At 45.3% G+C, this 18,114-nt stretch overlaps 1 protein-coding gene across 9 annotated transcripts in view; it reads left to right on the forward strand.

Annotated features, from left to right (window-relative positions):
* STRBP (spermatid perinuclear RNA binding protein) overlaps window positions 1–18,114 on the forward strand; it is a 117,149-nt gene that overhangs the window by 73,259 nt on the left and 25,776 nt on the right. For all 9 annotated transcript variants that reach the window (XM_060270408.1, XM_060270412.1, XM_060270404.1 and 6 more), the window contains 4 exons: window positions 752–863; window positions 7,181–7,273; window positions 12,973–13,172; window positions 17,503–17,661. In XM_060270408.1, coding sequence (XP_060126391.1) covers window positions 752–863; window positions 7,181–7,273; window positions 12,973–13,172; window positions 17,503–17,661 — 564 coding nt within the window. The remainder of the gene's footprint in view (window positions 1–751; window positions 864–7,180; window positions 7,274–12,972; window positions 13,173–17,502; window positions 17,662–18,114) is intronic.

Below are 18,114 nucleotides of genomic sequence, written 5' to 3' on the forward strand. Positions count from 1 at the left end.
TCCTGCACATTGCATATGGTAATTGCATTCTAACTGAGTAATACCACCTTGTATGAGGAGATGTACAGTGGTACCTCTACTTACGAATTTAATGTGTTCTGAACGCACATTCGTAAGTCGAAAAATATTGTAAGTCAAATCCCATAGGAATGCATTGGGAGAAAATATTTGTAAGTAGAAAAAATCCTATCTAGCCCGCATCCAAGATGGCGGACGGAGCTCCATTCGTAAGTAGAAACATTTGTAAGTAGAGTTATTCGTAAGTAGAGGTACCACTGTAATACCATTGGCTACTGTGGCTGCAATACTCATTTTAGAAAACCAACATTTTAAGCTATATGTTTTATGTATGGGTAATACATAAAATGCTATTTTCTTTGAAGATAACGCCATTTCCCATTATAAGTAATGGAAAGTGGATTAATCCCTTCCAGACGGGTCCGCGGAGTACTTAAACTGAAAGTACTCAAACCAAGGCATACTTAAACCAAGATATGCCTGTATTATTATTATTGTCATTTTCTATTTAAAATGGCTGTCCTCAACAAGAGAAAAAACAACTTGAAAGGACCGTAGCAGATTTTAATAGAGAAGCTGTCAAGAAAGTTAAGAAGCCTCTTCCCCTTTGCAGTGCCCATTTGCCCACTGGAGACAGCAACCAGGAAAGAAGGAGAAACTGAATTTGCTTTGCATTTCGGTGAGACAGAAAATAACCTGGAAATAACTTGGAAATTATATTTCTTTCTTGCAGCATGCCTTGAGACAGTCAGCTTTTGGGCAGATCTACAAGGTGCTGGAAATGGACCCTCTGCCTTCCAATAAGTCGTTCCAGAAATATTCCTGGTCGGGAACCGACAAAGAAGGTAGCTGTTGTGGGACAAACAAAATCGGAGTGGGAATCTCCCTGTCAGTTGAGGGGGCGTGGTTTTGCTGCCTTTGTTTTAGGAGCATGGAAACTAAGAAGGTGGTAGCCCTGAGTCTTTAGCTCAAGCACCCCTAAGCAGAATTTCCCCCTTTAACTTTCAGAAACAGCATGTACCATATGTCTATCTTCCACCCTGAGGATTTGTGTTCATGGGGCAGCTAACAAATGTAAATGATTAGGAGCCTTTTACCCAGCATTCCTCGCAGGGGCGTACCCAGGATCAAAACCGGGGGGGGGGGGAGCCGTGGTCGTTCAGGTTGTGACATTTCCGCACGAAAAAGGCGAATGAAACCAAAATTTTAAGGAAATTATATGCAGTAGTACCTCGACTTACGAACGACTCAACAACCGGTTTTTTCGACTTACGAGTGGGGCAAATGGCCGCACGTTTACGAATTTCTCGACATCCGAACGGAAACCGCAGCGGTTTTATAGCGTGTTTTTTCGACTTGCGAATTTTTAGATGGGGTTGCTTTGACTTAACAAATTTTCCCGTTTCCAATGCATTCCTATGGAAAATTGCGTTTCCAATGGCGCTTTTCGACTTACTAATTTTTCGACTTGCGAAGGTGCCTTCGGAACGGATTAAATCTGTAAGTCGAGGCACCACGGTATCTTGCTTTGCATGTCATGGTTCTATCTCATAGATTGGTTTCACCTTTTAAATTGCGTTACTGAAATAAATGTATAATTATAGCAGTGCTTTATTACGGTAGGTATTACAATTATTTGCTTGAAAAAAATTAATTTTTATTCTAGTTACGTGCCTTATACTAATATTTTTCTTGGGTTTGAAGAAAACTTGTTCAAAACTTTCGTTTCAATCCCGTCCTGATTTTCCTTGAAGAATTTCCGATGGACGCTCATCAAACACAACCCAGTCTGTCTGTCCTCTCCCATTGTACTTCTGAGCCAGGTCTTTACCCTTTAAAATTTAATTTTATACAGAAATTACTTTACTTACCTTTTCGGAACCAGTTTCTAATATCCATTTAGGCAGCTTCGATGTCTTCTAAATGTAAATAAGAAGGTAAACTAATAGCGGGCGGCTCAGTTTAGCGGCCGGCGGCTCACTTTAGTGACGCAGAACTCACTAGACCCCTCTAGAAGATTCCCTCTTCTCTCTGCTAGAGCCCGCTAGAGACCTCTCCCTCCCTTGAATCCCAATGGCTGACTGACATAGATTCCTCTACCAGTCGCTAGGTAGCTCTAGATACTTCTCGGGTTTTACACCATTCCAGTGTGGTAAACAACTGATTATTTGCCATCGCCCCACCTAATTTTGTTTCATTTCATCACTTTATAATAATAATAATAATAATAATTTATTATTTATACCCCGCCCATCTGGCCGGGTTCCCCCAGCCACTCTGGGCGGCTTCCAACAAAACAGAAATTCTAAAATACAGCGATCCATCAAACATTAAAATTCAGAAATCCATCAAACATTAAAAGCTTCCCTAAACAGGGCTGCCTTGAGATGCCTTCTAAAGGTCTGGTAATTGTTGTTCTCTTTGACCTCTAGTGGGAGGGCATTCCACAGGGTGGGTGCCACTACCGAGAAGGCCCTCTGCCTGGTTCCCTGTAACTTGGCTTCTCGTAGTGAGGGAACCGCCAGAAGGCCCTCGGAGCTGGACCTCAGTGTCCGGGCAGAACGATGGGGGTGGAGACGCTCCTTCAGGTATACCGGACCGAGGCCGTTTATAACCATTTTTTAAATTTTTTTGCTTCTAGGGGGAGCAGCTGCCCCCCCTGCCCCTCGCTGGGTATGCCCATGATTGCTCTGGAATTATAAGAAATTGGGGGGGGTGGAGAAATACCACCAGGGCAGTTTTGAAACCAGTGCAGTTGTGAAAGGTTCAAACGCCTGCCCCCTCGATTCGAAGCAGCATCCAAATCACAGAATCATAGAATTGTAGAGTTGGAAGGGATCCTCAAAGACCATCTAGTCCAGCCCCCTGGGATGCAAGAGTCTCAGCTAAAGCATCCATGACAGTTGCTGTTTACCAAAACCTCCCCCTTAGGAATCACTGTGCAAAATTTAGTTCGGATCTGTTAGGCAGTGTTCAAATGCATAGTGAACAAACAATTTTCCAGTGGGGTGGGGAGAGAGAGAGAGACTCAACCTTATCTCGTCCTCTGTTGTCCCCTTCTCCTAGTGCCCTCAATCTTTCCCAGCATCAGGGTCTTTTCCAGGGAATCTTCTCATGAGGTGGCCAAAGTATTGGAGCCTCAGCTTCAGGATCTGTCCTTCCAGTGAGCACTCAGGGTTGATTTCCTTCAGAATGGATAGATTTGATCTTCTTGCAGTCCATGGGACTCTCAAGAGTCTCCTCCAGCACCATAATTCAAAAGCATCAATTCTTCGGCGATCAGCCTTCTTGATGGTCCAGCTCTCACTTCCATACATCACTACTGGGAAAACCATAGCTTTAACTAGACGGATCTTTGTCGGCAAGGTGATGTCTCTGCTTTTTGAGGGTAATGCCGAATTATTAGGAGAGATTTTGCCAATTTTAGCCAAGTTGCAGAAGAGCTTTAATTGCAATCAGAATTTTAATTTAACAAATGTTTGGGTGGGTGTGTTGTGTTGTGTTGTGGCTGTGTTGTTTTTTCTTCCCCCCATTATTTTTATTAATTTCCACATAAAGTATATTACATAGTTAAACTTTTAGTTACATTACATTTGTTATATTTACAATTTATATTTTACATTTGTCCATATCTTTGTTTCCTTATATTAAATCTCAGATTACAAATTCAACTTAAAATTACAAATTCGACACCCACACTACAGTGCTTTCTTCTGCTGTTTTTAGATTTGTGTATCTGGTTGCTCGGTATAATATTCCTTATAGTTTCAATCCATTTTCGACTGCCTTCATATCATTATCAAACCTTTATATTCTTACTTATACACTTATATTCTCAATTCTTAAACAACATATATCATTTTTTTAATTTTCTATTTTTGTTATTGTACATTGTATTTGTGTTTTCTGCCTATATATCTGTCAGAGGCGCTGATGCGGCTACTCTAGAGTAACGACTCCTCGCAGCATAGTCCTTTTAGACTTTTATTAAGTGCTGATTATTTACACTGCTCAGAGCGATCTATATACATGCTTTCGGTCAGGTGTCAGAACCTCCGAATGGAGTTTGGCGCGTTTTCTTCAAACAAAGAAGCTTGGGAAGACCCAGCCTCTCCCCCCGACGTTTTTTGCGCAATTCCGGAGTCGGGGGAATTGGCCTCCCTCCCGGGCTTCCCCTTTCCTGTCCCACCTGGGTCAGTGGCTCCGCAACCTTGCCTGAGCCTCGGACACCACTTCCTGATTCTCCGCTGGAGGCAGAGCTTGGGGATGGGCTGGACCTTAAGATGGGAGGGACTTCTCGGTATTCCCTGTCCCTCACAATATCCAATAAATATTTCTGATTTGTGAGCTCATTTCCTTCTGCAAGTAATTTCTCATTAAAGGTTTTATTTTAATTCTACTAGCTTGTCTATGTATGTCATGAATTTCCCCCATTCATTCATGTACACTACATTGCCTTGCTGTCTTATTCTCGATGTTAATTTTGCAATTTCCATATATTCCACCATTTTCCTTTGCCAGTCTTTCACTGCTGGCTGACTGACCGAACCCAAAGGGTGCTCATCAATGGCTCCTCCTCATCCTGGAGAGTAGGGATTAGTGGGGTGCCACAGGGTTCTGTCTTGGGCCCAGTCTTATTCAACATCTTTATCAATGACTTGGATGATGGGCTTGAGGGCATCCTGAGCAAGTTTGCAGATGGCATCAAATTGAGAGGGTGGCTAATACCCCAGAGGACAGGATCGCACTTCCAAATGACCTGAACAGATTAGACAACTGGGCCAAAGCAAACAAGATGAATTTTAACAAGGAGAAATGTAAAGTACTACACTTGGGCAAAAAAAAATGAAAGGCACAAATACAGGATGGGAGACACCTGGCTTGAGAGCAGTACATGTGAAAAGGATCTAGGAGTCCTGGTAGACCACAAACTTGACATGAGTCAGCAGTGTGATGCAGCAGCTCAAAGGCCAATGCAATTCTGGGCTGCATCAATAGGAGTATAGCATCTAGATCAGGGAAGTAATAGTACTACTGTATTCTGCTCTGGTCAGACCTCACCTGGAGTACTGTGTCCAGTTCTGGGCACCACAGTTCAAGAAGGATACTGACAAGCTGGAACGTGTCCAGAAGAGGGCAACCCAAATGGTCAAAGGCCTGGAAACGATGTCTTATGAGGAACGGCTTAGGGAGCTGGGTATGTTTAGCCTGGAGAAGAGAAGGTTAAGGGGTGATATGATAGCCATGTTCAAATATATGAAAGGATGTCATATGGAGGAGGGAGAAAGGTTGTTTTCTGCTGCTCCAGAGAAGCGGACACGGAGCAATGGATTCAAACTACAAGAAAGAAGATTCCACCTAAACATTAGGAAGAACTTCCTGACAGTAAGAGCTGTTCGGCAGTGGAATTTGCTGCCAAGGAGTGTGGTGGAGTCTCCGTCTTTGGAGGTCTATAAGCAGGCTTGACAGCCATCTGTCAGGAATACTTTGATGGTGTTTCCTGCTCGGCAGGGGGTTGGACTGGATGGCCCTTGTGGTCTCTTCCAACTCTATGATTCTATGAATTACCTCTTGTTTCCAAACCTGAGCTAAAATTACCCTCGCTCCTGTAGTCACATAAAGGAACCATTTCACGTCATCTTTCACAACGTCTTTTCCCACCATTCCCAAAAGGAATGCCTCAGGCCTCTTTTTTATTGTGTATTTTAGTATTTTTTTGATTTCATTATATATATCCTCCCAATATTTCATGACTTTTTCACAGGCCCACCACTAGGGTGAGGACTTTTTCATTATTTTTTCCTCAACAATTATTTCCTGTAGCACAAATGGATGAACTTTTGCCTATTAATGACTAAAATGAGGTATATTCCATTGAAATGTTTAATAAGGTCACACACAAACCATTTTTAATTTTTTTGTATGCCGTTTGACCGTTTCATAAAATTGAATGAACAATTCTATATATATTTCGTATCAAATTTGGACACAACACCACATTCCACAATGGGGAGTGTTCTTAGCAACATAGGCTCTACAAATGTCACACCTGCGCAAGGTAAAAGCCCCTTTTTGGGACCTCAACACTCAGCCAGCAGACCCTGCCGGGCATGCTGGGAAAAGAACCTACAGAAGAGGTAGCAAAGGATCGCCCTCTAGCGGCATCTATACTGTTATGCAGCTAAAAAAAAGCTTCCTTGTGTGTTTGATTACCCTATATAATGTTGTATGTATGTGACTCTAAAGCTTGGGTTCAGTTTTATATCTGCTTACAGTGACTTCAGAAATGGTCAAAAAACTGATCAATAAAAATTTTTAAATCCTTTTTTGCATGAGGGTTTTTTTAATCAAATCTCTTTGAAAGTAAGATTTTATCTAATCTTTAATGAAAGCTCATCAAATTATGATACAGGGAAATGAGGTGTTAAAAAATCATCACCCTAATATCCTCCCAATACTAGTATCTGAAGAAGTGTGCATGCACACGAAAGCTCATACCAAAATAAAAACTTAGTTGGTCTTTAAGGTGCTACTGAAGGAATTTTTTCCCCCTTCCAATATTTCTTGACTTTTTCACAGGACCACCTCATATGTATGTTGTTGTTTTTAGAAGAGCCATAACGGTTACTACCACTAGTCACTAAGTTTTTATTTTGGTATGAGCTTTCGTGTGCATGCACACTTCTTCAGATACACTTGAAACAGAAGTGTCAGACCCTTATATATATACAGAGGGTGGTGGGGGTGGGTGGGAATGGGAGATGGGCTGATGGGAGTGGTAAACCTGTAGATGGCTGTTAACGACTGCTGATGACTGCAATTAGTCCTGGGGGGGGGGAAAGCAAGGGCTGAGGCGCTAAAGAAAGCTTGATCATGCATAATGAGATAAGAATCCGATGTCTTTATTCATCCCAGGTGGCTCCATGGTTTTAAGCTTGGTAATGAGTTCCAATTCAGCAACTTCTCTTTCCAGTCTGTTCCTGAAATTTCTCTGTAATAAAATAGCTTCTTTGACATCTTGTATAGAATGTCCTGGGAGATTGAAGTGTTCTCCTACTGGTTTCTCTGTCTTATGGTTCCTGATGTCAGATTTATGTCCAGTGGTTACTACCACTATCTGAATGCTCCAAAACCCGCCTAATGTGAGTTTTATCTTTTGTAGGAGCTGGCTCTTCCACCTTGAAGAGGCCTTTTGAAGATGGGCTGGGAGATGAGAAAGACCCAAACAAAAAGATGAAGCGTAATTTGAGGAAAAGTAAGTTGTCATTCCTACACACCTATGTTTTGCTCCCAGGAGAGGAGCCAAAGTTCTACCCAGGGAGCTGATTTGAAAGCCTTTGAAGTGCTGTGGGCAGGGGCATCTCTAGGCCTGGGCTGGGGGGTTGCAATGCACCAGGGCACCTGGCCACCAGGGGCGCTGCTGCACCTGCCAGACAGCTGACGTCTGCGAGAAGGACTTTCCTTCCTTCCATTCTGATCTCCAGCAGGCTAGGGACAAAGGTGAGAGCTGTTTCCTAGTCTTGCTGGATCTCTCAGCGGCTTTTGACACCATCGACCATAGCATCCTTCTGGACCGTCTAGAGGGGTTGGGAGCTGGGGGCACTTCCATACAGTGGTTCCGCTCCTTCCTCCTGGGCCGTGTTCAGAAAGTGGTGGGGGGGTGAGTGTTCAGACCCCTGGGCTCTCACTTGTGGGGTGCCTCAGGGGTCTGTCCTCTCCCCCATGCTTTTTAACATCTACATGCAGCCGCTGGGAGAGATCATCAGGGGGTTTGGGCTGGGTGTTCATCAGTATGCGGACGATACCCAGCTCTACCTCTCTTTCAAATCAGAACCAGTGAAGGCAGTGAAGGTCCTGTGTGAGTTCCTGGAGGCGGTTAGAGGATGGATGGCGGCTAACAGATTGAGATTGAATCCTGACAAGACAGAAATACTGTTTGTGGGGGACAGGAGGCGGGCAGGTGTGGAGGATTCCCTGGTCCTCAAGGGGGTAATTGTGCCCCTGAAGGACCAGGTGCGCAGCCTGGGAGTTATTTTGGACTCACAGCTGTCCATGGAGGCGCAGGTTAATTCTGTGTCCAGGGCAGCTGTCTATCAGCTCCATCTGGTACGCAGGCTGAGACCCTACCTGCCTGCGGACTGCCTCTCAGAGTGGCATGCTCTGGTTATCTCTCACTTGGATTACTGCAATGCACTCTACGTGGGGCTACCTTTGAAGGTGACCCGGAAACTACAACTAATCCTGAATGCGGCAGCTAGACTGGTGACTGGGAGCGGCCACCGAGACCACATAACACCGGTCTTGAAAGACCTGCATTGGCTCCCAGTACGTTTCCAAGCACAATTCAAAGTGTTGGTGCTGACCTTTAAAGCCCTAAACTGCCTCGGCCCAGTATACCTTAAGGAGCTTCTCCACCCCCATCGCCGTTCTGCCTGGACACTGAGGTCCAACGCCGAGGGCCTTCTGGCGGTTCCCTCACTGTGAGAAGCAAAGCTACAGGGAACCAGGCAGAGGGCCTTCTCGGTAGAGACCTCCGAAGTTGCGTTCCGTGTCGGGGGAGGCAGGCGAGAGGCAGCGGCGGGAGAAGGTCTTCCCCGCCGTCGCCTTTCGCCCCGCACACAGCCGGCATCGGACGGGGCTTCGGAGACCTTCTCCGAAGCCCCGTTGCATGCCACTGCCAGTCCCGCAGAGCCTATAGGAACGCATTGGTTAAGTTTCAATGCATTCCTATGGGAAACTGGGACTCGCTAGACAAAAAATTCGTTATACGAATTGACCCGTGGAACGAATTAATTTCGTCTAGCGAGGCACCACTGTATTTGATTTCCTTTGTAATTTTGTATTTTTAATTTCCTTTGCATTCCTTGAGAGCCAGTGTGGTGTAGTGGTTTAAGAGCAGTAGACTCGTAGTCTGGGGAACCGGGTTCACGTCTCCGCTCCTCCACATGAAGCTTCTGGGTGACCTTGGGCTAGTCACACTTCTCTGAAGTCTCTTAGCCTCACTCACCTCACAGAGGGTTTGTTGTGGGGGAGGGAGGGAAAGGAGAATGTTAGCTGCTTTGAGACTCCTTCGGGTAGTGATAAAGCGGGATATCAAATCCAAACTCCTCCTCCTCTTCTTCTTCTTCTTCTTTCTTTGTATTATTCCTGGATCTGTTTTTGTAATTTTTAAAGTTTGCAAATAAAGATTTCATTTAATTTAAAAAGAAAAAGAAAAAAGAAAGGAAAATGTGCTCAGTTTCTTGGAACAGCAAATCTATGCAGCCATTCTACACAACCATTGGTGTTTGAGGGTATGTAATAAAAGTCAAATGTATATCCTCATAAAATCGACAACGTAGTAGTACATAAATAAGCTTATTTAACTTATATGCAGAATTCATCATGCGAAAGGCTGGACTAGATGAATCCCAAGCCGGAATTAAGATTGCCGGAAGAAATATCAACAACCTCAGATATGCAGATGACACAACCTTCATGGCAGAAAGTGAGGAGAAATTAAAGAACCTTTTAATGAGGGTGAAAGAGGAGAGCGCAAAATATGGTCTGAAGCTCAACATCAAAAAAACCAAGATCATGGCCACTGGTCCCATCACCTCCTGGCAAATAGAAGGGGAAGAAATGGAGGCAGTGAGAGATTTTACTTTCTTGGGCTCCTTGATCACTGCAGATGGTGACAGCAGTCACGAAATTAAAAGACGCCTGCTTCTTGGGAGAAAAGCAATGACAAACCTAGACAGCATCTTCAAAAGCAGAGACATCACCTTGCCTACAAAGGTCCGTATAGTTAAAGCTATGGTTTTCCCAGTAGTGATGTATGGAAGTGAGAGCTGAACCATAAAGAAGGCTGATCGCCGAAGAATGGATGCTTTTGAATTATGGTGCTGGAGGAGACTCTTGAGAGTCCCATGGACTGCAAGAAGATCAAACCTATCCATTCTTAAGGAAATCAGCCCTGAGTGCTCACTGGAAGGACAGATCGTGAAGCTGAGGCTCCAATACTTTGGCCACCTCATGAGAAGAGAAGAATCCTTGGAAAAGACCCTGATGTTGGGAAAGATGGCGAGCACATGGAGAAGGGGACGACAGAGGACGAGATGGTTGGACAGTGTTCTCGAAGCTACCAACATGAGTTTGACCAAACTGCAGTAGGCAGTGCAAGACAGGAGTGCCTGGTGTGCTCTGGTCCATGGGGTCATGAAGAGTCGGACACTGGTGGCGGCGGTGGCAGCGGCAAGGTCGGGGTTCTTTTCCCTCCTCCAAGGGCCCCCTCCTCTTCCTTGAGGTGGGGGCGACGGGGACAGCAACGGAGCGAGCGGACCCCTGTTCTCCTTTGCCTTGTTTTTCCTTCTTTCTCCTTTCTGCGGCGGCAGTGGCAGTGGGGCTGGGGCTTCCTTTTTCCTCCTCTGGCCTCCGGAGTACCTTGAGACCTTCCATCAGGTTCACAGGGTGGGGGTGGGGTCCGGCAGCTCCCCGGTTGCTGCAGTGTTGGCCCCCAGTGTCCGGGCGGTGGCGGGAGCCGTTTCGGTGGCTCGGGAGCCCATCCGGCAGCTCCTGCAGCGCTGGTCACTTTCAGCAGCTCCGCGGATCCGTACCGACCGCCATCTTATATAATAATAATAATAATTTATTATTTATACCCCACCCATCTGGCCGGGTCTCCCCAGCCACTCTGGGCGGCTTCCAACAGAAAAATACAACACAATAATCTATTAAACATTAAAAGCCTCCCTGAACAGGGCCGCCTTCAGATGTCTTCTAAAAGTCTGGTAGTTGTTTTCCTTTTTGACATCTGTTGGGAGGGCGTTCCACAGGGTGGGCGCCACCACCGAGAAGGCCCTCTGCCTAGTTCCCTGCAACTTGGCTTCTCGCAATGAGGGAACCGCCAGAAGGCCCTCGGTGCTGGACCTCAGTGTCCGGGCAGAATGATGGAGGTGGAGACGCTCCTTCAGAACACTCCTTCAGAACATCTTGCCTCGCCGGAAGTCCACAAGGCCCCCAGAGATGCGTCGCCTGCGGCATTCCGCCGTCGGCCGGAAGTGAGGTCTTGGCATGCGGCCGCGTGTCACCGAAAATGGTTATAGGTGTCATAGGTTCGCTGTCACTGCTCTAGTCCATGAGAGCTTGCACACTAATGTGTCCCTTAAGCATTACTGAAGCCTTTAAGCATGGGTTATATTGCAACTGCTCTTAAAAGCTAAACCACTAGCCCAATTACTATGTGGTGCACCACTTATGCCTACTGCCAATCTGTACGCATACAAAAAAATCCAATCAGGGTTCCTAAGAACAATTTTCCAAACGCCAAAAGGTGTGCCGAACGCAGATCTTCGATTGGAAACAGGCCTGCATAGAGTTGAAGCAAAGGTATGGCAATCTGCCTTTTACCTGTTGCTAAGACTTAACAAGGCACCCACTGGCCTCCTCCCTCTGATACACTGTGACAAATCCCTTAGGAAGCTGAAGCTGGCCCGATACGGACTCTCAGCAGAGCATCTCCTAAGTCTGGAAATGGGGAGGGCGAAAAATTTAATCAAGGAAAGAATCACTGACAATGAACTACAAAATGATTTTACCAGGCTCTCTACAAATTATCAACACCTATATGACCATCGAAAGATTTATTTGGCAAATTACCTGAAGTCGGTAGATAATCCTAAACATTTCTGGGCATTTTCTAGGGCCTGCTTCAACGTTCTCCCCTCAGCGCTATTAGCTGGTAGGTATAACAAGACTCCCTTTGATCAAAGATTATGCCCATGTAACAACAAAGAGATTGAAACAGGCACGTTTTGCTACACTGTTCGTTATACCAAGAGACGAGAAAAGAGCTAATTGAACTGCTCCTAGCCAAACAACCCGGTCGATCAGGAGAGGCTTACACCAATTACAGTGGTACCTTGACTTACGAATGACTTGACTTGCGAATGTTTCGAGTTACGAACAGAGTTCGTCCGCCATTTTGGATGCAGTTTAGATAGGATTTTTTCGACTTAGGAATTTTATTAATCCCCCCCCCATTAGCTTCAACTTACGAAGGTCCATTCGGAACGGATTAAATTCGTAAGTCGAGGTACCACTGTATCTGCTAGCTGACACAGATATAGAGACCACCAGGGCTGTAATATGTTATAAAAATTTAAAACTGTGTAGTGCTCAATATTATTACAACCTAAGTATTGAATTGTATTACTCTTTTGCTGGTCTTTGACCGTATTAAAGTTTTACTTACTGCATGGGTGGTCAATGTGGTGCCAAATCCAGGGATGATGGTAACCCACCATCCGGAGGGCACACACTGGCGACGGTGGCAAAATGCCTTGTGTTCATTCATTCATTCATTCATTGCTACTGATTACCGTTATACAGTGGTACCTCGACTTACGAACGACTCAACAACCGAATTTTTCGACTTACGAATGGGGGTAATGGCGACACGCTTACGAATGTCTCAACATCTGAAAGGAAATTGGGGCAGTTGTAGATAGGGATTTTTCGACTTACGAATTTTTAGATAGGGTTGCTTCCAACTTACGAATTTTTCCGTTTCCAATGCATTCCTATGGGAAATCACGTTTCCAATGGCGTTTTTCGGCTTACGAATTTTTCGACCTACGAAGGTGCCTTCGGAATGGATTGAATTCGTAAGTCGAGGCACCACTGTATTCCGGCGTATAAGATGACTGGGCGTAGAAGAAGACCCCCTAACTTTTCCAGTTAAAATATAGAGTTTGGGATTTACTCGACCCAGAATATAAGATGACCCCCGACTTTTGAGAAGATTTTCCTGGGTTAAAAAGTAGTCTTATATGCAGGAATATACAGTAAGTTTATTAAACAGCATTTCAATGGGAAATTTGCTGTGGAAAGTTTTCCACCCCACATCACTATGTGGCCTGCTCTGTTCCAACTGCCATTTCTCTCTCTCTCCCCCCCCCCCCCCTCACATGCCAGTCCTTGACAGCAAAGCAATAGATCTCATGAATGCTTTGATGCGTCTGAATCAGATACGGCCTGGATTGCAGTACAAGCTCCTTTCTCAGTCAGGCCCGGTCCATGCCCCGGTCTTCACCATGTCAGTTGATGTGGACGGCACAACATATGAAGCTTCAGGGCCTTCCAAGAAAACTGCCAAGCTTCATGTCGCAGTGAAGGTAAAGTTGTGTGGCAGAGCATGGAACATTGCACTCTCCAAGCAGGGGTCAGAATCTATGGGGAATAAAAACTGTGATAAGGCTGAAATGTAGATGCAGTGGTACCTCGCTAGAGGAACGCCTCGCACAACGGAAAAAGCGCAAGACGAAAACATTTTGCGATTTATTTATTTTTGGCAGACTCGCTAGACGGAAGTTTTCTTTTTCTTTTCTTTTTAATATATATTAAACACAAAAACACACACAAATTAAACACAGCAGAACACATTAAATTACAAACACTACAATAAGAAAAAGATAACAAATCAATCTTCTATCATGAATATTTATCGACTTCCTCCATTCCCTCCCAACTTCCTTAGTACCAAATCTTGATTCCAATCTTTTTAATAGTTATCTAAACCTGTTAATACTCTTAATGGCTTATCAGTACTGTAGATCTCTTATACTTATCTCAAAATACAATTCTAGTTAAATCTTTAAACTCAATACAATAGCAACAGTTAACCAAATCTTAATATATAATAATAACTTAAGTAATCCTCTTCTACAACCTTCTTTTACTTCCAAATCTTTAGCTAAATACTGCTAATCTTACAATTCTTCTCTAGATAAACTTTAAATTTCTTCCAATCTTCTTCCACTGCTTCTTCTCCCCGGTCCCGGAGTCTCCCAGTCAGCTCGGACAGTTCCATGAATTCTATCAGCTTCAACTGCCAGTCGTCCACCGTATGTGTATCTTCAGTTTTCCAATTCCTTGCCAGTACAATTCTAGCTGCTGTTGTGGCATACAGAAAATATGTAATATCTTTCTTGGGTAATTCCTCTCTAATTATCCCAAGTAAAAAAGCTTCTGGTTTCTTAACAAAAAAAAAAATTCAGCACTTTCTTCAATTCATTATAAATCTTGTCCCAGAAGCTCTTTACTTGGGGACATGTCCACCACATATGGTAAAAGGTTCCTTCCACATTCTTAAATTTCCAACATTTATTATCCTATACATCATCATATTTTCTTTCCATGCATTACGTGCAGTAAACTTCATATTCTTGCTAGACGAAGAAGGGTGCCGCGAGGAGGAGAACGTCAGACCAAGCCTCCTCCAGGGAGCCCGCCCACCTCGTGCTTCTGCCGCCGCCATCACCCGGCTTCTGCAGGGACTTGGCAATTGGCGCCGGCGCACCGGAACGGCAGCCGAGCAGCAGCCGGATTCCCCCCTCACTCTCACCTTAAGCCTTCATGCACGGGAGAGCTGCCAACCAGACATCCTGCCTCCCTTCGTGCGAATGGGCTGTCTGGTTGGGCGCGAGGGTCCGGCTGCTGGGGAAGGAGGGAGGGAGCCTCTCCCTGGCCCTCCTCCTGCTTGCCCCTCCCCAGAGCCTTTAAAACTACCGGCCGTGGCAGGTGAGTTAGAATCATAGAATCGTAGAGTTGGAAGAGACCACAAGGGCCATCCAGTCCAGCCCCCTGCCAAGCAGGAAACACCATCAAAGCATTCTTGACATATGCCTGTCAAGCCTCCGCTTAAAGACCTCCAAAGAAGGAGAATCCACCACACTCCTTGGCAGCAAATTCCACTGCCGAACAGCTCTTACTGTCAGGAAGTTCTTCCTAATGTTTAGGTGGAATCTTCTTTCTTGTAGCTTGAATCCATTGCTCCGTGTCCGCTTCTCTGGAGCAGCAGAAAACAACCTTTCTCCCTCCTCTATATGACATCCTTTTATATATTTGAACATGGCTATCACATCACCCCTTAACCTTCTCTTCTCCAGGCTAAACATGCCCAGCTCCCTAAGCTGTTCCTCATAAGGCATCGTTTCCAGGCCTTTCACCATTTTGGTTGCCCTCTTCTGGACACGTTCCAGCTTGTCAGTCTCCTTCTTGAACTGTGGTGCCCAGAACTGGACACAGTACTCCAGGTGAGGTCTGACCAGAGCAGAATACAGTGGTACTATTACTTCCCTTGATCTAGACGCTATACTCCAATTGATGCAGCCCAGAATTACATTGGCTTTTTGAGCTGCTGCATCACACTGTTGACTCATGTCAAGTTTGTGGTCTACTAAGACTCCTAGATCCTTTTCACATGGACTGTTCTCAAGCCAGGTGTCCCCCATCCTGTATTTGTGCCTTTCATTCCCCCCCCCCCCCAAGTGTAGTACTTTACATTTCTCCCTGTTAAAATTCATCTTGTTTCCTATGGCCCAGTTGTCTAATCTGTTAAGGTCATTTTGAAGTGTGATCCTGTCCTCTGGGGTATTAGCCACCCCTCCCAATTTGGTATCGTCTGCAAACTTGCTCAGGATGCCCTCAAGCCCATCATCCAAGTCATTGATGAAGATGTTGAATAAGACTGGGCCCAAGACAGAACCCTGTGGCACCCCACTAGTCACCACTCTCCAGGATGAGGAGGAGCCATTGATTAGCACCCTTTGGGTTCGGTCAGTCAGCCAGTTACAAATCCACTGAATGGTGGTAGCATTGTCTAGCCTGCATTTTACCAGCTTATTTACAAGAATATCATGCAGCACCTTGTCAAAGGCCTTGCTGAAATCAAGATAGGCTACATCCACAGCGTTCCCTTCATCTACCAGGCTTGTAATTCTGTCAAAAAATGAGATCGGATTAGTCTGACATGACTTTTTTTTTCAGAAACCCATGCTGACTTTTAGTGATTACAGTGTTTCTTTCTAGGTGCTCACAGACTTCTTAACCATAATATTGTTTCTTTAACTTTCCCATTCTATCTCTCAATTAAACGCAGATAAAAAGATAAACAAAATATAGGACATGACATGGACTTCTAACATTTTGATTCTATTCATCCTAATATCTTTTTAGTTTTTTATTTTTATATCGCTTTTCCTTATACAACAAGAGTTATTCTATTGCAAAGGCTGCGCTGATGTTGCATCGCTTTTTTAGATACAGTGGTACCTCGCTAGATGAATGCCCTGCTAGACTAATTTTTTGCTAGACGAATGGGTTTTGCGATTGGTGGTTGCCTCTCAAGACGAATTCATTTTGTGAAAATTTCGTCTAGCGAATTGCGGTTTCCCATAGGAATGCATTGAAATTCAATTAATGCGTTCCTATGGGCAAAAAATAAATAAAAAATTCAATGCATTCCTATGGGATTCGCAGGACGGATTTTTCGCAAAACGAATTGACTCACATAATGAATTAAATTCATCTTGCGAGGCACCACTGTAATTCCTCAATGAAACTATTTCTCGGATGGTCTTTTATTTTTTCCGACAGGTAAGCCAGTTCCATATATTCTAAGATTTTATAGAACCATTCTTTTTTGTTAGGTGCTATTATATCTTTCCAGTGAGAAGCTATCAGTGTTTTGGAGCAGGAGAAGTGTATATAAACTTTCTTTGCTGGGGTTTTTTTTTTTGGTATATCTGGAGTGGTTATACCTATAAGATACGCTTCTGGTGTTTTGCGGAATTTGATTTTAAATATCTGTTCTACTTCTGCATGGATTTCACTCCAGAATTTTGCCACTTTATCACATTCCCACCAGATGTGATACCAAGTGCTGGGAAGCTGCTATTGGGCTTGTAACGTCTTAAGGGTTCCCACGGCCGTGGTTCAAGAATCCTCCGGCGCCCCCCCCCCCCATGGCGGCAGTAGCGCACGGCTGAGGGGCAGAGATTAAGGATGGTGGAGCAGAGCCCACCTCCGCAGACGGGGCTGCTCGGCCTCCCGCCCTGGACCAGCCCCTCCTTGGTGCCTCCCTCCAGCGGCCGCTCCGGGACGCGGCGGTGGCGCGCGGCCATTGAGCTTCCTCCATGAAGCAGAATCAGTGATACTCCTGCCTAGAGTGGCAGCAGGCGCGTGGTGCCACCCTAGGCAGGAGTCTCGCTGATTCTGCTTCATGGAGGAAGCTCAATGGCCACGCGCTACTGTCGTCGTGGGGGTGGGGAGACGCCGGCAGCAGCTGCTCCCAGACACCAGACGTTCGGCGCCCCTTTCGCGCCCCTGGTGGCCAGGCGCCCTGGCGCCTTTTGCCACCCAGCCCGGGCCTAGAGACGGCCCTGTATTGGGCACAGGAAATACTCTAGTTCAGCCTTTCCCAGTCTGGTGCCCTCCAGGTGCTTTGGACTACAACTCCCATCAGCCCTAGTGAGCTGGCACCAGGTTGGGGTAAGGCTGCTCCTTCCTCCTCTTCAACAGGTCAAACAATGGAATTCAATTCAGGTCACCCTAAAAAAATGCATGGTGTGTTTGGGGTTTTCTTAAAAGTGGAGAGAGGGGCAGGTTCAAAATCCTACCTAGTCACAAATGTGATTTTTCTTTTCTTTCTTGATGTACATACAGGTTTTGCAAGCAATGGGCTACCCCACCGGTTTCGATGTGGACATGGAATGTACAAGCTCAGATGAGAAGTCAGACACGGAAGGCAAAAACGAGACAGTCTCTTCAAACTCAAGCAATAATACTGGAAACTCTACAATTGACACCTCTGCTACGTTGGAGGTGGTGGTTCAGTCGTCATCCAGTGAGGGAGTGGGATATAAGCAGGAAACACCATCAAAGTATTCCTGACAGATGGCTGTCAGGACACCTCCAAAGGAGACTCCACCACACTCCTTGGCAGCAAATTCCATTGTCAAACAGCTATTACTGTCAGGAAGTTCTTCCTAATGTTGAGGTGGAATCTTCTTTCTTGAAGTTTGAATCCATCGCTCCGTGTCCGCTTCTCTGGAGCAGCAGAAAACAACAGGTGTCGCCCATCCTGTATTTGTGCCTTTCATTTTTTTTGCCCAATAAAGAAGATTCCACCTAAACATTAGGAAGAACTTCCTGACAGTAGGAGCTGTTCGGCAGTGGAATTTGCTGCCAAGGAGTGTGGTGGAGTCTCCTCCTTTGGAGGTCTTTAAGCAGAGGCTTGACAGCCATATGTCAAGAATGCTTTGATGGTGCTTCCTG

Source organism: Zootoca vivipara, chromosome Z, assembly GCF_963506605.1.
Source record: "Zootoca vivipara chromosome Z, rZooViv1.1, whole genome shotgun sequence".
Lineage (NCBI taxonomy): Eukaryota > Metazoa > Chordata > Lepidosauria > Squamata > Lacertidae > Zootoca > Zootoca vivipara.